We start from the raw sequence: 26,083 nt of genomic DNA, 5'->3' as shown, positions 1-26,083 counted from the left end.
TACATGTGTTGAAAACATTTGTTTTTCCTAGATTTCCATTTATCTTTTAACTTTGTTTCCAATGAGTTAAGGTGTATTTATGTGTTGGAATTCTTCAAAATTTCTGTTTTCTGGTTTTGGTGTTATGTTTAGAAAAGGTTTCTTAACCCCATAATCTATAAATATACCCTTGCATTTTCCTCTGTTACTTTTATATTTTTATATTTTATATGCAAAAATCATCAATGCTTTAGTATTTATTTTGGTATAAGATATGAGATAAATATCCAATTTTATTTTATTTTTATGAATACTATTTCAGTTAATTCAATACCATTTATTTAATAATTCATCTTTCTGCTACTGACTTGAAATCCATCTTTATCATATTCAAAATTTACATTTTTAACAGGATTTATTTCTTTCTGGCTTTATGATAGTTACACAGTTATAATAATATTGCTATTATGATGTAGTTACTCCAATATTTTCCCTTGATACCATTTGATATGGTTTGGCTGTATCCCCACCTAAATGTCACTTGAATTATAGCTACTATGATTCCCATATGTTGTGGGAGGGAACCGGTGGGAGATAGTTGAATCATGCGGTTGGCTTCCCCCATGCAGTTCTCCTGTTATTGAATAAGTCTCACGAGATCTGATGGTTCAATAAGCGGAATCATTTGGTTCTCATTCTCTCTTGTCTGCACCATGTAAGACATGCCTTTTGCCTTCTGCCATGATTGTGAGGCCTCCCCAACCACGTGGAACTGTAAGTCCATTAAGCCCCCTTTTCTTTATATATTACCCAGTCTCAGGTATGCCTTTATCAGCAGTGTGAAAATAGACTAATACACCATTTTGTACAATAAAACTTATGCTTAAAAATTTGTAATATTGACTGGAATCTTACATTTTTGTAAATATTTTACTTACTACTGAAAGTCCAAATATAATTTAGAGCAATTTATTAAAATTTTAAATTAATACACATTTATCATAAGAATTAGAACAATCTTGACACTTAAAAATGTACATTAGAGCATGTTTCAGGATTCAGAAACAAATACACAAATTTATTATTTAGGGTTTTTTTTAGAAATCAGAGAGGAAATGGGTATATTATTCAACAAGCTATTCTGAAATAATTAACTCAGAAATTTGGGAAGTTTGATTTCCACTTCAGTCTATATACAAAAATAAATTTCTAGGAGATTAGAAATTTAAACATAAGAAAGAAGTCATCCAAATACTAGAGAAATATTGGAGAATGCTATTTTCATGGGGAGGAGGGCAATGATAACTCAGACCCCAGAAACTGTAAGGGAAAATCAATAGAATCAGTTGTTGAACATTTGAACATGATTTCCAATGACTCCATTATATTTCATTAAATTGATGGGCCATAATTTACTATCATTCACATGTTGCTGAATATCTGTGTAGTTTCCAATATATTCTTATTTTGAATACTACTTTAATGAACATGTGTGTGTTGAGCGAAGATTTTCTTTGAAAGATCATTATGTACTGAAATCTGTGCTGTCACATTTTTGTTTGACATAAGTGGGTCATTGGCTTAGGTCTGGAAAACTTATTGTTACAAATGCCCTTTTAAAAATAAACTGTCATAAAGAACTAGAGATTTAGAGATTTGTATGGTTTCTTTTACCACTTGGTGCTCTCTTTGTCCTTCATAGTGTGAAGGTTGCAAAGGTTTTGTGGGCAATGTCTACAATTTTCTGAGTTACTGAAGTTAAAATAAGAATTACCTCCCCGGATCAAAATTTAGCCCAGTAGTCTCTAACAGGCATGAGGAATCAACTAGTCCCCTACACATTTACCCTGACATGATTAGGAATTTGCCCCTCTCCTTAAATTTCTGGGTTTTCTTGATTGTGATAATTCTATTACATGAATTTTGTTAACCATTTTCTAGATCTGTTTTTTCATTTTGTATTTGCATTTAAAAATTATTTTTTAAAATGTCAATAGTTTTTTGGGTACAGATGGATTTGGTTCCATGGATGAATTCTTTGGTGGTGAATTCTGAGATTTTAGTGCACCCATCACTTGAGTAGTATACACTGTACTCAATATGTTTTCTTTTATCTCTCACCTCCTCATAGTCTCCCCACCCTTGAGTCCCCTAAGTCCATTATATCACTCTGCATGTTTTTTTTTTTGTGTGTGTGTGTGTGTGTGTCCTTATAGCTTAACTCTCAGTTATAAGTAAGAACATACAGTATTTGGCTTTCTACTCCTGAGTTACTCCACTTAGAAAAATGGCTTCCAGCTCCATTCAAGTTGCTGCAAAAGGCATTATTTTATTCCTTTTTATGGCTGAGTAGTATTCCATGGTGTATATATACAAGATTTTCTTTATCCACTTGTTGGTTTATGGGCACTTATTTTGGTTCCATATCCTTGCAACTGTGAACTGGTGTGCATGTGTCTTTTTTACATAATGACTTCTTTTCCTGTGGGTAGATATCCAGTAATGGGATTGCTGAATCAAATGGTAAATCTACCTTTAGTTCTTTAAGGAAATTCCATACTGTTTTCCATACTGGTTTTACTAATTTACATTCCCACCAACTATGTAAAAATGTTTCCTTTTCACCACATCCATGCCAACATCTATTGTTTTTTGGCGTTTTAATTATGGCCATTCTTGTAGTAGTAAGGTGGTATCTCATGGTTTTAATTTGCATTTCTCTGATGATTAGTGCGTTGAGCATTTTTTCATATGTTTGTTGGCTATTTGTATATTTTCTGTTGAGAAATGTCTGTGCATGTCCTTAGCCCACTTCTGATGGGATTGTTTGTATTTTTCTTCCTGATTTGTTTGAGTTCCTTGTAAATTATGGACACTTGTCCTTTGTCAGATGCATAGTTTGCAAATACTTTCTCCTGTTCTTTGGGTTGTCTATTTACTCTGCTTATTTATTTTGCTAAGTAGAAGTTTTTTTTAGGTCCCATTTCTTTATTTTTGTTTTTGTTGCTTTGTTTTTGGGTCTTAGTCATGAATTCTTTGCCTAAATCAATGTCCAGAAGAGTTTTTCCAATATTTTCTTCTAGAAGTTTTAGGGTTTCAGGTCTTAGATTTAAGTTTTTGCTCCATCTTGAGTTGATTTTTGTATTAAGTGAGAGATGAGGATCCAGTTTCATTCTTCTCCATGTGGCTTGCCAGTTTTCCCAGAACCATTTATTGAACAGGATGTCCTTTCCCCAATTTATGTTTTTGTATGCTTTGTCAAAGATCAGTTGGGTGTGAAGTATTTGGCTTTATTTCTGGGTTCTCTATTCTGTTCCATTGGTCTATGTGCCTATTTTTATGCCAGTACCATGCTGTTTTGGTGTCTATGACCTTAAAGGATAGTTTGAAGTCAGGTAATGAGATGTCTCCAGATTTGTTCTTGCATAGTCTTGCTTTGGCTATGTGAGTTCTTTTTTATTCCACATGAATTTTAGGATTGTTTTTTCTAGTTCTGTGAGGAATCATGAATTGCATTGAATTTGTAGATTGCTTTTGGCAGTATGGTCATTTTCACAATATTAATTCTACCCATCCATGAGCATAGGATGTGTTTCCATTTGTTTGTGTCATCTATGATTTCTTTCAGCAGTGTTTTGTAGTTTTCCTTGTAGAGATCTTTCACATCCTTGGTTAAGTGTGTTCCTAGGAATTTTATTTTATTTTATTTTTTGCAGATGTTGTAAAAGGGATTCAGTTCTTGATTGGATTCTCAGCTTGGTCACTGTTGATTGATAGCAATGCTACTAATTTGTGTACATTGATTTTGTAACCCAAGACTTTAGTGAATTCATTTATCAGGTCTAGGAGCCTTTTGGATTAGTCTTTAGAGTATTCTAGCTACACGATCGTATCATCAGCAAACAGTGACAGTTTGACTTCCTCTTTTCCAACTTGCCCTTTATTTCTTTTCTTGTCAGATTGCTCTGACTAGGACTTCCAGGGCTATGTTGAATAGAAGGGTTGCATGTGGACATCCTTGTCTTTTTCCAGTTCTCAGGGGGGAATGCTTTCAACTTTTCCCTATTTAGTATGATGTTGGCTGTGGGTTTGTCACAGATGCCTTTTATTACTTCGACCTAAGTCCCTTCTATTCCCTTTTGTTGAGGGCTTTCATCAGAAAGCAATGCTAGATTTTATCAAATACTTTTTCTGCATCTATTGCGATGATAATATGATTTTTGTTTTTAATTCTGTTTATGTGATGTATCACAGTTATTTACTTGCATATGTTAAACCATCCCTACATCCCTGGTATGAAATTCACTTGATCATGATGTATTATCTTATTGATGTCTTGTTGGATTCAGTTACCTAGTATTTTGTTAAGAATGTTTGCATCTATGTTCATTAAGGATATTGGTGTATAGCTTTCATTTTTGTTATGTTCTTTCCTGGTTTTCATATTAGGATGATACTGCCTTCATAGAATGATTTAGGAGTAGCCCCTCTTTTTCTATCTTTTGGAATAGTTTTAGTAGGATCGGTACCAATTCTTTGAATATCTGGTAAAACTCAGGTGTGAATTCATCTGATTTTAGACTTTTTTTGTTGTCAATTAAAAAAATTACTGAGCATCTATTTTTAAAATCTGTATATCTCTTGGAATAATATGCTCCATAGTTACAAGTGGGCAGCATAGACAACATAACTGAAGTGTCCTTAGCTATTTTTTGTTGTTGTTGTTGTTGGAAGTGAGGGTGTGGCTACTTTGGGTTTTTTTTTTTTAACCATCTAAAGCCAGATTTTATAGAAACTGAATTGGTTTTGAAGAACCAGAAGACCCAGCAACTACTCCAGGTTTCCACAGAGAAATGAACCAGTGAGAGAAGAGGAAAGCTTTTCTAAAAATGTGAGATTTATGGAGGGTTGCTTGTGTATGTGGTTTATTTTCTTAAGTTAGAAAAATAGACAACGTGCTTTCAGAAATGAAAACTTCTGTTATGGTTACTATTAGAAAGAAATTTGATGGAACATTCTTCCTTGTTTGTTTCAGCTACCCAGGGACATTACCCGCAGCAGCCAAGTTGCCTGGAAAAGGATGCCAAGCATTGAAGACTTTCTGGGTGTGCCCCTCACTTCGAAAGGTGGAATGATTTATCAGTAGACACTGTGACAAAAATAATCCTAACAACTGGACTGTCAAGATTTGTAGCAGCTACTCACACCTCAATCCTCTTCTTTATCTTTTTTAATTTCATAGATTTTATTATACTTTAAGTTCTAGGGTACATGTGCACAATGTGCAAGTTTGTTACATATGTATACATGTGCATGTTGGTGTGCTGCACCCATTAACTCATCATTTACATTAGGTATATCTCCTAATGCTATCCCTCCCCTCTCCCCCCACCCCATGATAGGCCCCAGTATGCGATGTTCCCCTTCCTGTGTTGAAGTGTTCTTATTGTTCAATTCCCACCTATGAGTGAGAATATGCGGTGTTTGGTTTTCTATCCTTGTGATACTTTGCTCAGAATGATGGTTTCCAGCTGCATCCATGTCGCTACAAGGGACATGAACTCATCCTTTTTTATGGCTGTATACTATTCCACGGTGTATATGTGCCATGTTTTCTTAATCCAGTCTATCATTGATGGACATTTGGGTTGGTTTCAAGTCTTTGCTATTGTAAATAGTGCCACAATAAACATAGGTGGGCATGTGTCTTTATAGCAGCATGATTTATAATCCTTTGGATATATACTTAGTAATGGGATGGCTGGGTCAAATGGTATTTCTAGTTCTAGATCTTGAGGAATCGCCACACTGTCTTCCACAATGATTAAACTAGTTTACAGTCCCATCAACCATGTCAAAGTGTTCCTATTTCTCCACATTCTCTCCAGCACCTATTGTTTCCTTTTTAATAATTGCTGTTCTAACTGGTCACACCTCAATCTTCTAATAGCCCATTTATAAGGCATTTTAAAATACAGCTTCTGATAAAATCATTGGTCCAATCTATTCATCATAACTATATTTTTATAAGTAGAGTCTTCATGCATTCTAATAATATGCTGCATAACACTGACATCTTGTCTTAAGTCATATAAAATAAAACTTCCCAACTCCTTATTGCTATCTGTTAGACAAAGGGGAGGGAAGGCCTCCTTTATGAATTTAAATCTTCTTAAGAAGCCTAGTAGAATTACTGTAAAAGTGATATCTAGGTTCCAGTTTAGACAGTAAAATCACACAAAGCAAAGGTGGCCATACTCACTCATTGGGGGTGCCCTTCTGGCCACAAAAGTGGCCCTGGCTGTCTGTAGGATAGGCTGCTCTTCTGGGGTCCCCATGTACCCAGGCTGCAGGAACAAGAAAGGACAAAAATGCTATCAGCAAAAGCTGGCTAAAGGCAGTTTGCTTTGAGATATTAGAATGCACCACTGCAACACACTAACCTCTCCCCTCAGTCACAGATTATTGATTTTCTTCAAAGAATAATTTCTTAATGAAAAGTAAAATAAAATATGGATGAATCAGTCAGAAAGCACATTGCTCTTATTCTCTCAGGATTCAGCTGGGTTGTAGCCAAAACATGAGGTAATGCACTTAGAAAATGACATTTATTAAAATGTGAATTAGAGGGCACATTATAAAAGCTCACTTGGCTAGAAGTCACTTTTTCTAGGGTTCAAAACTAAATGACTTCATAGCAGACCTAATACATTTACAGTAAATAATATGATGTAATACTTTTGAGTTATGCATAAGTGAAAACCATTAAAAAATTCAAAGGAATGAAACTATAATGCCCAATTCAAATTTCCTAGTTCTTTATGATTTTATGTGACATTATAAAGGCAAACAATAGCAACTGCGGAGGCAATATGTAATAAAGACTTACCCTAAGTTTTGTCTGACAATCTCAGAGCTTAATAGAAGTATCAAGTGATCTCAAACTTCATGAAAACAAAGGACTTGATTTTCTATGAAGACGATGGCCTCAAACACATCACCCTTATTTTTTAAGAATTATAAAATTAATTTGACAGACCATAGGACCACAGAGAGTAACATACATCGGTCAATTAGGAAATGCTTTCTAATTTTAGTCGAATATTTCTAACTTCTCCAGTTTGACTGATAACAGTTCCTAAAAATCCGGAAAATGTGCTCAGGTCATCTAATGCTTGCCTCTGAATATGGAAACATACCTCTTTGTCCTTTGTTTCCTTTAACATTTGCCCGGCTATCTCCTTCCCCACATTTATTGGATTTGACATTTCACGTTATAATTCAATCACTCTTATGTATATGGCCTGTGTGACTTGGGAAGATTTTAAAAAATCAATTCTGAATGAGAATTTTAATATGGAAGAAAAATTTTTCTCAATAATTTTTCTCATTAATCTAAGACTTTCTTTTTAGTATCTAAGCACTCACAAAAGTCCCCTTTGTCTAATTCTTTCTCCAATGTCATAGAGGCCAAATTGGTTTCATCTTCCAATACTGTCTTATTAAATCTGACTCATTCGGGTAGCTCTCAGCTGCCATATCTTCCCGTCTCTATTTCCCAGAATAAAGAAAGTGGACTACAAATAAGGCATTTAAATAACGAACTGTTCAATGTATGATGCCTCCAGACCATATATTATTACATTCTGCTTCTATACCTTAGTTTGTCATGTTTTGGCTAAATCTAAGAAAGATATTTATTTTACCTATTTTTTCAGTAATATGTTTTTAAAGCTTTATTCTAAAATGTCTTTTTCTTTTTTTCTATACAATTATTAATTCAGAAATGAGCACCCAAAGCATTTGGATTGCTAGATTTTCCCTGAGTGAGTCACTTAATTATTTTGAGTTTTGACTTTCTAATTTGTTACTACAGAATGAGTATAATAATACCCAATCCCACAAGAATGTTGAGAATATAAAAGAAGATAATGAAAGCAGAGTGACTAACATAGTGCTTGGCATAAAATATGGACTCAGTAATATTAGTTCTTGTCTTATTTGGGTTTCCCCAAAAGTGAAATCCAAGACAAGAACTTTGATGCAGGTGGTTTATCTAGGAGGTGATTCCAGGAAGCTTAAGTGGGTATGAGGGAGATGAGACGGAAGGGAGCAAAGCCAATCAAGTGCCTGTTAATGAGTGGAATACTGTTGTGGGCAGCTGGGGCTCCATCCCACTGGGAAGCTTCTGCAGAGCAGTGTGAAAGATGTCTGTCAGTAGAAATTGTAAAACTGCCCACCACAGCTGCAAAAAACTCAGTTGGGTCAAGGGGAAGCAGGGTCAGGTATCCCCAGCATCTGCTACTGTTTTCTTTCCCTTTTTCATCATCAATTAATTAACTAAAGGATTTGCTAAATGATCACTATGTGTCCCACACTAGAAGTCATACCAATGTGAATTTATGGCAGAGTTCTCAAGAAATACATGAAAAGGGGAGAATAAAGTTTGCAGAAGGTTTAGAGAAGAGGTGAGACTTGAGAAAGACTTTAAAAAATGATTAGGATTTGGACATGTGGCTGGAAGTAGGGAAGGATTTATAGATTGAGGAAATAGTATAGTAATAAGAGCTTTCATTTATTAATTGCTCACAATGTGACAGATGCTGTGCTAACTTGATTAGACCCATTGTCTCAGCCGAGTCTCACAGCAAGCCTAAAAGGTAGGTGTTACTTTCACCTGAATGGTATAGATAGCTGCAGCTCAGAGTTTAATTTACTACTCAAAATCACACAACTTTAAGTGAGATAAACAAGGTATGAACTCAGGTGTGTTGCTTGCTTTCTATAGCCTGTGGTTTTCACCACCAAACTAGAAAGGAATAATGCTTTCTGCAAAAGGATAGAGCAGGAATGAGCTTGTTAACAGGGGGAAAACAAGGACATCAGCTAAATAAGGATCAGCAAAATGTTCATATAGGAAAAGAGATGACAGGCAATTTTGGAGCTTTTGCCATTTGGGGAGAAAAGCTTCATACTTGTGGCGGGGGGAGAGGGGGCATATCTGATTGGGATGGATCTGAGTGTCTCGGGATAAAGGAGAGGGAGATGAAGATGGAAAGGTCAAGAGAAGAATACTCCTTCTTGACTTTCTAGTTTTGAACTGTGGCAGGTGGTTGTGTTTACCGAGCCGCTGCTACACCTCTCCACACAGCTTCTGGCGCAGAAGTTGTGCTGCAGATGGTCTGTGTTTGAATTGGAACATAAAGACTTTGAGCTAAAAGCTACAAAAAAGAGGAAAAAAGGAGATGGGCAGCAGCTATCATTTTGTCCCTGTTAATAAATTAAGGAGCTTCTGACATTTTAATCCCTTTCTTGGAATTTTTCTATTCATGGAATATCCAAAACTATGCTGTCCAATATGGTAGCCACTATCCATGTGTGTATTCAGCACTTGAAATGGCTTCTCCAAATTGGAACATACTGTAAATGAAAAATACACAGCGTATTTTAAAGACATTATAAACAACAACAAAGAAGAACATCTTAATTTTTATATTGGTCACATTTGAAATATTTTGTTATATTTAAGTAAATAAAATGTATTATTAAGTTATTATTAAATTTATTTTCACCTGTTTCCTTTTATGCTCTTAAATGTAGCTATCATAAAATTTAACCATACAAATGTAATTCACTTTATGTTTCTCTTGGACAGATCTGTTCTAGTGGAAAGAGCAGTGTCAAGGACTTCTTATACAAGGTCATTAAGAGGAGCCATAACATCACCAGTTTGTATGACAGTCATTCTCAAGCACATCATACCCAACACATCCCTTTTTATAATAGTTTACAATGCTCCTTGTACAGTCTTGAAGTAATAGTCACAGATAACATATTTCAGCCACACTCATAATTTCCTTTAAAAAGTAATAAAATATCCTATGTAATATAAATGAGAAATAATAAAAAGAAAGTAATTTATAATTAAACAGTATGCACATCAATATGCAAATGCTCAAATGTGACCAAACTAGAAGAGATGTGAGAAGTCAAGTGCTCACACGTACAGGTGGAATCACTGTGAATGTAGCAGCTTTAAGTGTGGGAGGAAATATGTATATTGGATAGGAAAATCAAATACAAGTGGTGTTTTTAATTATATAATTTTCCTAAATGAACAAATTTTAGCAAATTCTAACAACAAAAATGTAGAATCTTTTTTCAAATTCCCTTGGTACTTACTAAAATCATGCAAAATAACTTTTGTTACTTTATTTTTATATTTTTATTGATATAGTTGTACATATCTTTGGGGAACACGTGATATTTTGATACATGTATACAATGTTTAAAGATCAAATCAGGGTAATTGGAATATCTATCACCTCAAACATTTTTCTTTGTGTTGGGAACACTACAATTCTTGTCTTCAAGCTATTTTGAAATATACAATAAATTATTGTTGACAACAGTTTCCCCACTGTACTGTCAGATACTAAAATTTATTCCTTTGAATGGTATATTTGTATTCATTAACCAACTTCTCTTCATCCCTCCCTCCCTCATCCCCTTCCCAGCCCCTGCTAACTACCATTCTACTCTGTACCTCCATGAGATCCACTTTTTTAAGCGTTTGTAATTTTAGAACAGAATTTCTAAATTCAAATATGTGAAAACAGGTTTTCACCTACATCAGTGGCACATGGGAAAGTCAGGCAGAAAGTGAGGTGTAGGCGTAAGCCACCTTGAAAGCACATCCTCCACCTTACTGAAGCCTTCAGTTGACTGCAGCTTTGGCCACAACGTAAAGAACCTGGAGCCAACACCACTCAACCAAGCCGTTCCTATATTCCTGACCATGGAAATTGTGAAATAAGAAATATTTGTTTTTTAAGTTGCCAAGTTTGAGGGTAATTTACAATGCAGCAATAGACAATGGATTATTATATAGTTTTTAAAAATCTTTTTTTTTAGTTCTTCAGAATTTATCTTATAGCTAACTTTTTTACCCTTTGGCTTATATAGTGAATTAATGTATAGTATCCCCAAACAGTTTCCTTTACATACAACTTATAAAGTGTATGTTTGTATGTATGTACATATGTATGTATGTATGTATTTTTATTTCAATAGGTTTTTGGGGAACTGGTGGTGTTTTATCACATGGATAAGTCCTTTAGTGGTGATTTCTGAGATTTTGGTGCACCTGAGCAGTGTACATTCTACCCAATGTGTAGTATTTTATTTCTCAACCCCTTCCACTTTTGCCCTAGAGTCTTCGAAGTACATTGTATCATTTGTATGCCTTTGCATCTTCATAGCTTAGCTTCCATCTCTAAGTGAGAACATATAACGTTTGGTTTTGCATTCCTGAGTTACTTCACTTTGAATGATGGTCTCCAATTCCATCCAGGTTGCTGCAAATATCATTATTTCATTTCTTGTTATGGTTGAGTAGTATTCCATGGTGTATATATATATATATAAAACATCTTTTCTTTATTCACGCATTGATTGACGGGCATTTGGGCTAGTTCCATATGATATGGTCTGGCCTTGTGTCCCCACTAAAATCTCATCTTGAATTGTAATCCGAATTATAATCCTCACGTGTTGGAGGAGGGATCTCGTGGGAGGTGATTAGATCATGAGGGTGGTTCCACCATGCTGTTCTCATGATAGTTTGTGAGTTCTCATGAGATCTGATGGCTTTATATGGGACTTTTCCCGCCTTCACTATGCATGTCTCCTTCCTGCCTCCATATGAAGAAAGATGTGTTTGCTTCTCCTTCTGCCATGATTGTAAATTTCCTGAGACCTCCCCAGTCATGCTGAACTGTGAATCAATTAAACCTCTTTCCTTTATAAATTACACAGTCTCGGGTGTGTCTTTATTAGCAGCATGAGAACAGAATAATACAATAAATTGGTACCAGGAGTGTAGTGCTGCTTATAAAGATACCCAAAAATGTGGAAGTTACCTTGGAACTGTATAATAGGCAGAGGTTGGAACAGTTTGGAGGGCTCAGAAGAAGATAGGAAAATGTGAGACAGTTTGGAACTTCCTAAAGACTTGGAAGCCTCAGAAGACAGGTAGATGTGGGAAAGTTTGGAACAACTTAGAGACTTGTTGAATAGCTTTGACCAAAATGCTAATAGTGATATGACCAATTAAGTCCAGGCTGAGATGATCTCAGATGGAGATGAGGAATTTCTTGGGAACTGGAGCAAAAGTGACTCTTGCTATGCTTTAGCAAGGAGAATGGCAGCATTTTGCCCCTGCCCTGGAGATCTGTGGAACTTTGAACTTGAGAGAGATGATTTAGGGTATCTGGCGAAAGAAATTTCTAAGCAGCAAAACATTCAAGTCAGATGTGCAGCATACATTTGCAGCCCGGCAATATGATAGAAAAGAAAAACCCATTTTCTGGGGAGAAATTCAAGCCTGCTGCAGAAATTTGCCTAAGCATCAAGCAGCCAGATGTTAACCACCAAGATAAAGGGGAAAATGTCTCCAGGGCATGTCAAAAACCTGCAAGGCAGCCCCTCTGATCACAGGCTCAGAACCTAAGAGGGGAAATGGTTTCCTGGGCTGGGGCCAGGGCCCCCCTGCTGTGTTCAGCCTAGGGAATTGGCGCCCCATATCCCAACCACTCCAACTGTGGCTGAAAGGGGCCAGAGTAGAGCTCAGGCCATTGCTTCATAGGGTGAAAGTCCTGAGCCTTGGCGGCTTCCATATGGTATTGGTCCTGTAGGTGCACAGAAGACAAGAATTGAGGTTTGGGAACCTTCACCTAGATTTCAGAGGATGTGTGGAAATGCCTGGATGTCCAGGCAGACGTTTGCTTCAGAGGTGGAACCCTCATGAAGAACCTCTGCTAGGGCAGTGCAGAAGGGAAATATAAAGTCAGAACATCCAGTGGAGCATTGCCTTGTGGAGCTGTTAGAAGAGGCCCACCATCCTCTAGATCCCAGAATGGGAGGTCCACCAACAGCTTGCATGATGCACCTGGAAAAGCCACAGACACTCAATGACAGTCAGTGAAAACAGCTGAGAAGGGGGCTGTACCCTGACAAGTCACAGGGGTGGAGCTGCCCAAGACCATGGGAGCCCATCTCTTGCACCAGCATGACCTGGACGTGAGATATAGAATCAAAGAAAATCATTTCAAAACTTTAAGGTTTAATGGCTGCCCTATTGGATTACAGACTTGCATGGGGCCTATAGCCCCTTTGTTTTGACCACTTTCTTCCATTTGGAATGGGTGTATTTACCCAATGCCTGTATCCCTATTATATCTAGGAAGTAATTAACTTGCTTTTGATTTTACAGGTTCACAGGCAAAAGGAACTTGCCTTGTCTCAGATGAGATTTGGGACTTGGACTTTTGGGTTAATGGTGAAATGAGTTAAGACTTTAAGGAACTGTTGGGAAGGCATAATTGTGTTTTGAAATGTGAGGAGCATGTGAGATTTGGAAGGGGCCAGGGGTGGAATAATATGGTCTGGTTCTGTGTTCCCACCACGATTTCATCTTGAATTATAATCTGAGTGTAATCCCCACGTGTTGGGAGAGGAACTTCATGGAAGGTCACTAGATCATGGCTGCAGTTTCCCTGTGCTGTTCTTGTGATAGTGAACAGCAAATGAACCATACAGATTACAAGATCTAATGGTTTTATAAGGGGCTTCCCCGCCTTTACTCTGCACGTTTTCCTGCTGCCATGTGAAGAAGGGTGTGTTTGCTTCCCCTTCCACCATGATTGCAAGTTTCCTGAGGTCTCCCCAGCTATGCTGAACTGTGAGTCAATTAAACCTCTTTCCTTTATAAATTACCCAGTCTCGGGTATGTTTTTATTAGCAGTGTGAGAATGGGCTAATACACTATATTTTTGCATTTGTGAATCAGGTGACTGTAAACATGCACGTGCAAGTATCTTTTTCATATAATGACTTCTTTTTCTCTGGGTAGATACCCAGTAGAGGTATTGCTGGATCAAATGGTAAATCTACTTTTACTTCTTTAAGTAATCTCCACACTGTTTTCCATAGTGGCTGTACTAGTTTACATTCCCACCAGCAGTGTAAAATGTTCCCTTTTCATCACATCCACACCAGCATCTATTATTTTTTATTATGGTCACTCTTGCAGGAGTAAGGTGGTATTGTGTTGTGGTTTTGATTTGCATTTCCCTGGTAATTAGTGATCCTGAGCATTATTTCATGTGTTTGTTGGCCATTTGTATATCTTCTTTTGAGAATTGTCTATTCATGTCCTTTGCCCACTTTTTGATCGGATTGTTTGATGTTTTTCTTTCTGATTTGTTTGAGTTTTTTGTGAATTCTGGATATTAGTCCTTTGTCAGATACATAGTTTGTGAAGAGTTTCTCCAACTCTGTGTGTTGTCTGTTTACTCTGCTGATTATTTCTTTTTCTGTGCAGAAGCTTTTTAGTTTAATTAAGTCCCATCAATTTATCTTTGTTTTTTTGTCACATTTGCTTGTGGGTTCTTGGTCATGAACTTTTTATCTAAGCCAATGTCCAGAAGAGTTTTTCTGATGTTATCTTCTAGAATTTTTATGGTTTCAGGTCTTAGATTTAAATCATTGATTCATCTTCAGTTGATTTTTATATAAGGTGAGAGATGAGGATCCAGTTTTATTCTTCTGCATGTGCCTTACCAGTTATCCCAGCATCATTTGTTGAACAGGATGTCCTTTCTCCACTTTTTGTTTTTGTTTGCTTTGTCGAAGATCAGTTGGCTGTAAGTATTTGGCTTTATTTCTGGGTTTTCTGTTCTGCTTCATTGGGCAGAATATGTGCCTATTTTTATACCAGTACAATGCTGTTTTGGTGACTATGGCCTTATAATACAGTTTGAAGATGGGTGATGTGATCCCTCCAGATTTGTTCTTTTTCATTACTCTTGCTTTGGTTATGCAGGCTCCTTTTTGATTCCATATGAATTTTAGGATTGTTTTTTCCTACTTCCGTGAATAATAATGGTATTTTGATACGAAATGGCATTGAATCTGTACATTGTTTTCAGCAGTATGGTCATTTTCACAATATTGATTCTACCCACCCATGAGCATGGTATGTGTTTCCATTTGTTTCTGTCATCTATGATTTCTTTCAGCAGTGTTTTGTAGTTTTCTGTGTAGTGATGTGTTACCTCCTTGATTTGGTATATTCCTAAGTATTTTGTTTTTGTTTTGCAATTATTATAAAAGGGATTGAGTTCTTGATTTGATTGTCAGCGTGGTCACTTTGTATATAGCAGTTACTAATTTATGTACATTGATATCCTGAAACTTTATTTATTTATATTGAATTTATTTATCAGTTCTAGCAGCTTTTTGGATGAGTCTTCAGGGTTTTCTAGGTAGAAAATCATATCATTGGTGAACAATGACAGTTTGACTTCCTTTTTACTGATCTGAATGCCCTTTATTAATGTTGTCTGGTTACTCTGGCTAGGACTTCTAGTGCTACATTGAATAGAAGTGTTGAAAGCAAGCATCCTTTTCTTGTTTAAGTTCTCAGGGGGAATGCTTTAAACTTCTCCCTGTTTAGTATAATGTTGACCGTGGGTTTTTCATAAATGGCTTTTATTACCTTAAAGTGTGTCCCTTCCATGCCAATTTTGCCGAGGGCCTTAATAATAAAGGGACACCGAATTTTATCAAATACGTTTCCTATGTCTATTGAGATGATCATACAATTTTTGTTTTTAATTCTGTTTATGTGATGTATCACATTTATTGACTTGCATATGTTAAATCATCCCTGAATCTCTGGTATGAAATCCACTTGGTCATGATGTATTATCTTTTTGGCATGCTGTTGGATTCAGTTAGCCAGTGTTTTGTTGAGGATTTTTGCATCTATGTTCATCAGGAGTATTGGTCTATAGTTTTTGTGTGTGTGTGTTACGTTGTTTCCTGGTTTTGGCATTAGGGTGATACTGGTTTCATAAAATGATTTAGAAGGTTCCCTCTTTATCTTTTGGAATAGTGTCTATAGGATTGGTACAGCTTTTTCTTTGAATGTCTGATAGATTCATCTGTGAATCTGTCTGGTCCTGGACATTTTTTTTGTTGACAATTTTAAAATTATCATTTCAATCTTGTTGGTTTGTTCAGAGTTTCTATTTCTTCCTGGCTTAATCTAGGAGGGTTGTATATTTCCAGGAATTTATCCATCTCCTCTAGGTTTTTTGGTTTGTGCACATACAGGTGTTCATAGTAGCCTTAAATAATCTTTTGTATTTCTGTTGTATTGGTTGTAATTCTCCCATTTTATTTCAATTGGATCTTCTCTCTTCTTGATTAATCTCACTAATGGTTGATTAATTTTCTTTATCTTTTCAAAGAACCAGCTTTTTGTTTCATTTATCTTTTTTGTGTGTTTCAATTTTATTTAGTTGTTCCCTGATGTTATTTCTTTTCTTCTGCTGGGTTTGGGTTTGGTTTGTTCTTATTTCTCTAGTCCATTGAGGTGTGACTTTAGATTGTATATTTGTGCTCTTTCAGACTTTTTGATGTCAGCATTTAATGCTACAAAGAGTCCTCTTAGCACCATTTTTGCTGTATCGCAGAGGTTTTGATAGATTGTGTTACTATTTTCATACAGTTCAAATAAATTTTTAAATTTCCATCTTGATTTTATTGTTAATGCAATGGTAATTCAGGAGCAGGTTATTTAATTTCCATGTATGTGCATGGTTTTGAGAGTTCCTTTAAAAATTGATTTCTGATTTTATTCTACTGTGGTTTGAGAGAGTACTTGATATAATTTTGATTTTCTTAAATTTATTGAAACTTGTTTTGTGGCCTATCATATGGTCTATCTTGGAAAATGTTCCATGTGCTGCTGAATAGAATGTATATCCTGCAGTTGTTGGGTAGAATTTTCTGTAAATAGCTGTTAAGTCCATTTGTTCTAGGCTATAGTTTAAGTCCATTGTTACTTTTTGACATTTTGTTTTGATGTCCTGTCTAGTGCTGTCAGTGGAGTATGGAAATCTCCCACTATTATGGTGTTGACATGTGACTAATTTCTCAGGTCTAGTAGTAATAGTTTTATAAATTTGGGAGCTCTAGAGTTAGGTGCATATATATTTAGAATTGTGATGTTTCCTGTTGGACAAGTTCTTTCATCATTATATAATGTCCCTCTTTGTCTTTTTAAACTGCTGTCACTTTAAAGTCAGTTTTGTTTGATATAAGAATAGCTACTCCTGCTTGATTTTGGTGTTCATTTTCATGGAATATCTCTTTCCACCCCTTTACTTTAAGTTTAAGTGAGTCCTTATGTGTTAGGTGAGTCGCTTGAAGACAGCAGATACTTGGTTGGTGAATTCTTGTCCATTCTGCCAATCTGAATCTTTTAAGTGGAACATTTACGTCATTTACATTCAATGTTAGTATTGAAAGGTGAGGCACTGTTCTATTCATCATGCTAGTTGTTGACTAAACACCTTGATTTTTTTTCATTGTGTTATTGTTTTAGAGGTCCATTGAGATCTATGCTTTAAGGAGATGCTATTTTGAGGATTTGATTCAAGATTTAGAGTTTCTTTTAGCAGTTCTTGTCATGCTGGCTTGGTAGTGACAAATTCTCTCAGCACTTATTTGTCTGAAAAAACTTGTATCTTTTTTTTCATTTATGAAGTGTATTTTTGCTGGTTTTGTTTAAGGAGGCTGAAGATAGGACTTGGTTGTAGATTTATTTACTGCCTTTATTTTGTGTTGGCCTCCAGCCAGGAGGTGGTGCTTTCAAGACAGCATCAGCTCCAGTAGTTTAGGAGGGATACAAGCTTGCCCCAGGGTTGTGCGGATAAGTATTCAGGTTTTTCAGGAGCTAGGTGGGGCCATGAAGCTTCCAACAGATTATGTCCTTTGTCTTCAAACATTTTTGGCTGTCTCACAGAGCCTGTAGCAGCAAGTCCTAAAAAAAACTTTTATACTTGAAGTAAATAATTTCACTATCTTTCTTTTTTCAAATTAATTATTCATAATAAATAGGAAACACATATTTTCTATTTAATTTATTATGTGTTAAGCTTATAGCTACACTTTCTAGGATTTTAGTATTTTTCAGTCCTCGCTGTATGATTTAACACATGGAACCTTAAACATGATTTAAAATATTCCTTAAGACCTAAACTATTACACAGTATCTGACATCTGTTTACCTTAGTTCTTAAAGTAAACATGAAAAGCTTTATTTTAAAATTCCAGTCTACAATACGATCAAACTCCCTTTCATTCATTCATTCATACTGAATTGTCAATGGTCACATTTCTCTCTATTTGGTCATTCATGAATGAATGATATAGGCACACATAAACTCTGAAAATACAGAGATGAATACATCTCATATTTAGTATAATACTATTTCTTAGCACATTCTTCCTAAGGAAACTATGTATGATACTGATTGGCAGTGCAGAGGGAAGACAGGTTCTAAAGATTCTTAGTGTATTCTCTTAAGCTCAACCAAGTCATGGCCTTAATTTCAGCTGTTCTTCAAGTTATTGTCTGTGTACTAGAACTAATCAAAACAGTCTCTGTCACTTTGGATACAGCAATAGATCAAACAAATGCTTTCTACTTTTTCAAATAAGTAGATAACCTTAGGGGTATTTGCTTTTATTTGGCAAGGATAGTATCACATCTTCACTTTCTTCCCTAAATGGTATATGACTTTCTAGCTCTTTGCCACAATTTAGTCTACAGGATTTTGAAAATATCCTTACTCCACAGGTTGCCACACAGATTCATTATATTCATAGCATCATGCTGATAAGATCTGGGGAATAGTGAATAGCATATAATTTTGATGCCTTATACAGACACTTGTGTGCTAATGGATAGGAGAAAAATTTTATGACAATACAGGAGTCTTCCACCTCAGTAAAGTTCCTGAGGGTTCCAGTAATTATATCTTCTCCATAGTGAAAGATAAGTTACTGCATCTTACATTTTCTGCTATTAAAAGGGGTGCAATACTTATTAGTTGCCAGATTTGAGTAGAGCTCAGAGAAATAAAATACTTTTCAGATAATCCAGGCTACTGTACAAACAGGTGTGCCACTGTGTCTAAAATACCTGTCAAAAGCAAGACACTTTATGGGACCTGTGGCAAATGCCTATTAGAGAGTCACAGTAGAGGTCTCCAGGGTGTTGAAGAAAATCTGTGTTTTTTTCAGAAAATAACTATTCTTCTTTTGAGAAATAGCCCCTTGTCCCTGAATGAACACCCAATGACATAAGCTTCCCATCATGATGTTTAAAGGATACTATTTGGTCCATCAAGTCTAGAGGTGGTTGTGCCCAGCAGCACTCCATTCCCAATGGAAATGACATATTCCTACAATGTGTCAGAAGGTCATAAAGACTCAACAAAGTTACATAAGAAGAATTCTTACAATAATAATATATTAACTTCCGATGCCAATAGGTATGTGTTAAAGAAACACATACATGAAAAGGTCTCTTTGATCATGGAAATTTAATCATGGAAAGGTACCTTTGATCAGCAGACTGAGAAGAAAAAAATTAAACCAGATTTATAGATAGCTGTGGAGGATCTGTTGGCATTGACTAGGGTAAATTATTCTGGTTGTCTACTTTGACCAGAAGAGTAGAAGATCTGAATCATTTAATCTATTTATAGATAGAGGCCAATGATTTGGCTACAATGTCATGGACTAGAAAAGAAAAATATTAGATAATGTCCAGGAAGTTTGAGAAATAACTACAAGGATTGACCTCTAAATGGACCCAGAATATGAAGATACTTATGTCTCATGTGGCTGCTTAGTGAAGCCCCTTCTGTAGAGGTAGTTTTCAATAATCAAGATGGAAACCACTCATTCAATGATTTTGTAATAAAGTAACCATTATAACAGAGATGAAGATTATGTGTGGGTTTTGATAACATGGACTTGTACTCACAAAGGATGACCTGGCTTCTAACAATGTGTATGCAACAAATTTATCAGCATAGATGACAAACACTGAGCCCCATTCAACCAGAAGTAGCTGGCATAATGGAATGGTAGACTAATCCCCCGACGAGCCAGTTATATCCCCCTGTAGGAAACAATGCCTTTCGAGGCTGGGGAGCTGTTTTCTAGAGTATGGCAGGGTCCTAGCAGGAAACAGGTATTAAACTCATATAGAATAGTTGAGTAGAGTTTAATAAAGGAGATATTCATAAAAGCATGAACAGCATGAAGGGAAACAAGCAGGAACTGATGTAGAACCCAGACGTTGGCACCAATAGGGAGCCATTTCCACCCCTAGGTCTGAAGAGGCACAGGAGGGGTAACCCAAATCCAGGAGGCCAATCTGAATGGAGAGAGCTCATTGACAGCACTGACGGGAGCAGGAGCCTGAGAGAGGTGTAGCCAACCTGTTGTGACCCATCAGCAAGAGAGTCAAAGGCAGAAATCTACAGACTCATGCTCCTACCCTCCCATCTCACCAAACTGGAAGCCAGAGGACAAGAGAGCCACTTGGTGTAACCCATAAATGCCAGATTCCCAAGGGACAGAGCAGGATGAGGAGAATAAGGACTAGATTTGGAGGGGAAAATGAAAAATGCCCAGCCCATATTCTGAACAAGTGACTAGCCCATTAAAGAGTGGGACTTCAGATATATACAGCAAGACATTTAGCACTTCATTTAACAAATATGTAAGGTTGAGGCCGGGCGCAGTGGCTCAAGCCTGTAATCCCAGCACTTTGGGAGGCTGAGGTGGGCGGATCATGAGATCAGCAGATGGAGACCATCCTGGCTAACACGGTGAAACCCTGTCTCTAATAAAAATACAAAAAAATTAGCCGGGCGTGGTGGTGGGCGCCTGTAGTCCCAGCTACTAGGGAGACTGAGGCAGGAGAATGGCGTGAACCCGGGAGGCGGAGGTTGCAGTGAGTGGAGATTGCGCCACCGCACTCCAGCCTGGGGGACAGAGTGAGACTCCATCTCAAAAACAACAACAACAACAACAACAACAACAAAAACTACATATATATGTGTGTGTGTATATGTGTGTATATATATGTGTGTGTGTGTGTATATATATATGGTTTTCAGACTTTATATATATATATACACATGGTTTTCAGACTTTATATATATATACATACGGTTTTCAGACTATCTTTAATCAGAATTTACTGCTACATGAAACAGCAGTAGCAAAGAGGAAGAAGATACACCTAAATTTCAAGGTCTATGAATTGGAAGGAGTGAGAATAGGATGTAAAAGAGGGGACAAAGCAAAGCATATCCTTAAAACAGATTTGTAAAAAAATAGGCACAGAATTTAAGAAAACAGAAAAACAACCAAATTACCAAGAAATGAAAGTCAGTTTTTTATAACAAGTGTTTTTTTTTTTTTTGCATTTGACTTTTTGCTGATTACTTTAATACACTTAATTTTCTGATTATTCTAAGTCGATGTTAGACCACCACTATTCAAGATTTTATTTAAGATTTTCATTCACATTAGCAGATAGGTTTTTCATTTTCATTTTTAAGGTAAGGAAGTAGTTGAAATAATGAGGACAGGAGTTTATGGGTTTTTTTTCCTTCATTCATTGTACAAATAATTTCTTCATTCATTCTACAAATATTTTTTGAGTGCTTCCTCTGTGTCAGCACCAAGCTAGACCCTGGGAATATAATGGTTCTTGCTCTCCCAAAGCCTACAGTCTGTTGGGAGAAATAGATTTTAATGAATTAACTGCACAAATAAATGTAAAATTCCAATTCTGACACGTGCTACAAAGGAGCAATATGTGGCATGAAAAGCATGATTCACAGAGGCAGATGATCACATGAGAGAAGTCAGGGATGATGTTTCTGAAGTGATTCAGGAGATGAGACCTCAAAAATGAATAGAGGCCCAAGAGGCTTCCAGCACATGAACAACATGGACACAGGGCCTGTGAGGGGTGGGAGTGTGATGGGTACTGAGGACAGACAGGAGACCAGTGTAGTGCTTACACAGAAAGCAGGGTAAAGCATAATTTCAGATACGGATGGAGAGTTAGCATCTTAGGATTTTCTATGATGAACTACAGGGAGATTTTTTTAGTTGTTAGTGTCAGCTGTGAATTCCATGGTAAAGGTTCTGTTCAAGTAGGTCCTTGTCTTCCTATTCAAATTTTCTTGGAAGAGGTCGAGGCCACTCCCTATTCAGGGTTTCTGGTCTTGGTCTTTACTTGCTTAACTGTGGTTCTATAATTAGCCACATCTTCTTGCTTTATATGAAGCAGCTCTCATGGTTCCTAAAAATCGATGCAATGTATTATATCTGAAAATGTTACGTGTAATACTCATTAACATCTACTAGTAAATAACACTTCTTTGAGAGGCCCATGAAATCCTTTGAGGTTTTTCTTGTTAAAGAATTAAACATTGCCTAAAATAATTTTATTTACTCCATAGTATAAGAATTAACTAAAGGAAAGGAAACCAACTTTTAGGTGTGGATTATGATAAAGAATAAACTCCCCTTTTTAGTTTGTACATAATAGAGGCTAATTTTTTTTAATTACTGAAAATTAACAATGGCACTGCAGCAAAGTGACCCGTATCAGTCTCAGAGGGGCAAGACTGAAGATAATAGATTGTTGATGATCTTTGATTGCAGAAGAATACCTGCCTTTCATTTATGCCCCAAACTGTTCGTGGATACTCGCTGTGTTAAGCCCAACTCAGTGTGGAATTAGAGGAGGTGGGAGAGGAAGGAGGAAGAGAAAAACATTAGCTGAGGATCACGGGGTTCTGGTCTACCCTTCTCTCAGTAACCTTCATTACTTATTCATCATTTATTATCTTTATTAAATAAAATACAGTATAGTGTAGTGTTCAAGAGCACAGGCTCTAGAATTAAACTACTTGGGTTATGTTGGTGAATAAAACCAATACAAATCTGGTTCAATTATCTTTTTTCATTATCTCACTGTTTTAGAAAAATTTTAAAACACCACTTTAAGTGAAGATGACTCATGTTTGTGCATGTGCACATGTGTGTCTTGTGTGTATAAAACAGAAAGAGAAGAGAGAAGAGAAATTATTTGTAAAAGAATTCTATTAGGGAAATTCATAGCAGATAACCAAAGATTGGTAAGAGATGGTGAAAAATTTATTCAGGCAAATTATCTTTTCACTCATATCGAGGAAATGCATGTTTCTGAAGTACCAGGAGCAAGCATTATGATCTAACATTATCTCTCATTTTCAAACATTTGCAAAGCATGTTCTTGTGCTCTAGGGTTGAGTCAGGAGTTGCAGCCATTTAAAAGCCCTCTGTCAAGGAGAAAATGTGATTAGACCAACTGCTTGCACTGACACTTAAAAATTAACTGCAAATCTGTTTGGGGCAGGGAAGGCATTCCCTAAACACTTGCTGGTTGGGAATGTTGGCTTTCAAATCATTACTTTGTATCCCTTAAAGGTACATTTTAACTGTTTTAATATGTGAGGAACAGGCCTGCCAAATCGTGCTTATGGCTTTTTAACACAAGCAATTTACAAATGCAATGAAGCAGATAATAGGACACATGATACCGAACTTGAAAATCTGTGTTGATGACACCGCTGCTATAGAAACATTTTTGGAAGTAGCCCTGTATACTGTTGCTTAGATAAGAAAAATGCTGTTTATCATTTCACAGGTGGCCTCTTCTACCCAATGGTGAGTTTAGGGTCATGTCCTTGAGCACAAATCAGTCCCTCTCATGATAACAATATTCCACTTAAAATCATCTACCATGTATGCACTCAACAAAATAAAAGAAACAGTAAAAAACTCACTCAATACTAAAATATCTGCTCAAGTAACAGTGAAAACTAAGTGCTTTCTTTTCAATATGAAGACTTTCAAAATAAAAAGAAGTATAGGTTTGTAATTTACTTTGTAAATATTTATATATTTGTAAAGAATGCAAAAGGACATTTAATATTGATTCTGGTTATAAATACAATGAACATTTAAGAAAAGTTCCCTGGAACAATTTAAGAAGCAATAGAACTGGGATTTCTAAAAATTCTTACTTTTTAATTGTGAGATATGATTTTACTTGGCTAAAACAATGTTTCCAAGCTGTGATCTGATAGGTTTACTTTAGTTCCAAAGTAGAGTAACAGCACAATGTAATTTCCAGTTATACTCATTTCCAATTGCCAGTTTCCTCTTGCAATGAATATTGTGGTCACATCACCAAGCTCCCAAATTAGAACAACAGGATGCCTAGTGAGGTACAGATGGTTATTATAAAAAAGACAAAAGATAAGTGTTGAGAAGGCGTGGAGAAAAAGGGAATTCTTGTACACTGTTAGTAGGAATGTAAATTAGTATAGCTATTATGAACGATAGCATGGAGGTCACTCAAAAAATTAAAAATAGAATTATCATATGATCCAGCAGTCCCACATCTGGATATTTACCCAAAAGATTTGAACTCAGTATGTTGAAGAGATATCTGTACTCCCATGTCCATTGCAGCATTATTCACAATAGCCAAGATTTGGAATCAATTTAAGTATCGATCAATAGTTGAATGGATAAAGAAATTATAGTGTATGTGTGCTTGTGTGTGTGTGTATATGTGTGTGTGTGATATAAGTTGATATAAGATGAATAAGTTCTAGAGATCTGATTTACAGTATTGACTATAGTTAATAATGTATTTTATTCTTGAAATTTGCTGAGAGAATATATTTTAACTGTTCTTTCCAAACACTCACTTACAAACAAAAGTAACTATGTCAGGTGACATATATGTTAGCCTGACTGTGGAGATCTTTACACAAGATATGTATATATACTAAAACACCAGGTTGTACACCTTAAATATATACTTTTTAAAATGTGTCAATCATAGCTCATAAAGCTAAAAAATTAAATTAAATTTAAAAAATATATTTATGTGTTTATTAGTAAGAGAAACTGTTCACTGCTTCTTTGTATGGGCAGAATGAAAAAGTCATCTTGGAATTATCTTTGTTCTTCAAAAGGTCACTTGAGTGACTTCTCTTAGTTATGAAAATATGCTTTCTTCCTTCCTCATGTTTATTGGGATAGAGGAAGACCAATTCGCTTTAAGAGAAGGAAGAGATAAGACGTCAAACTTTTATCCCTGAGACTTTAATTTAGAATAGATCAGATTGACCCTGAACTAGGCTTGCTGGACAAAAAGGATAAAAATACCCTCAAAGGGAACTTACCATGGAGGAAGAGACTGGGCTGGGGTCCTAGGCTTAAAAGCAGCACCTAAGAGTAAGGGCTGGTTCTGATCAAGCAAGAAGTCAGTTTGAATGCACCTATTCTGACCCTTGTCATGCTTTGGAAGCCAATGTTTGAATATTGCTGAAATATTTAAAAAGCAGTAGTCTTGGATTGGGAAGTCATTACAGTAGTGGGAAGATTAAGATAAGCAACGGATTATGAAATGATACTAAATGGCACAACCAAAATGTCAGATCTCCAGAACACTACAAAGTCTCTCCACCTAGAGATTGGAAATCAGGTTGCTACCTCCTTGGTGTTTTGGGAAAGTTTAGGTCAGAAAAGAGTGTGATATGCTAGATTTCCTTAAGTAATAAATGAAAAAACAGATATGACTGTATTATTGCCCCAAAACAATGAACATCTAATTTAATATCAGAAATGATGAGGTCAATTTTGACTACTTTATTATTAACTATTTTGTTTATTCTCTACCTTTTTCTATGAAGGATTAAGGCTGAATGTGAGAATTTAGCCTTATGTAATTATGTAAATTTCTTTCTTTCTCTACTTGGTATTTTCAGATCCACTGTCTCCACTCAAGTCATGATGCAATTCCTTTAATCCTTTCTACTGATCTATAAATAACCTGCATGTCAAGGCTCTTTACTACTCTGCTTTGGCTTGGTTCATTTCCCTATTAAAGAAGCAATCACAAGCCTGACTGTATTCAAGGGGAAAGGATTGCAGATCCTCCTTCTCAATGGGAAAAATGACAAATAATTTGCAGCCATGTATTAAGGATACCGTAGTCCACCCTCTACGCAGTATTTTTTCTTTTTTTAAAAAATGTGTTCCCTTCTAATGTAAATACACTTATCTTCTCTCAAAATCCCCAGAAACTTCATCC

At 36.1% G+C, this 26,083-nt stretch overlaps 1 protein-coding gene across 10 annotated transcripts in view; it reads right to left on the bottom strand.

Moving 5' to 3' along the window:
* SLC44A5 (solute carrier family 44 member 5) overlaps nt 1–26,083 on the bottom strand; it is a 418,500-nt gene that overhangs the window by 64,161 nt on the left and 328,256 nt on the right. For all 10 annotated transcript variants that reach the window (XM_065520064.2, XM_074003606.1, XM_074003630.1 and 7 more), the window contains one exon: nt 6,242–6,326. In XM_065520064.2, the coding sequence (XP_065376136.1) occupies nt 6,242–6,326 (85 nt within the window). The remainder of the gene's footprint in view (nt 1–6,241; nt 6,327–26,083) is intronic.

The sequence above is a fragment of the Macaca fascicularis genome, chromosome 1, assembly GCF_037993035.2.
Source record: "Macaca fascicularis isolate 582-1 chromosome 1, T2T-MFA8v1.1".
In the NCBI taxonomy this organism is placed as follows: domain Eukaryota; kingdom Metazoa; phylum Chordata; class Mammalia; order Primates; family Cercopithecidae; genus Macaca; species Macaca fascicularis.
Note: the sequence above shows the minus strand (reverse complement) of the source record. Positions and strands in the feature narration are given on the sequence as shown.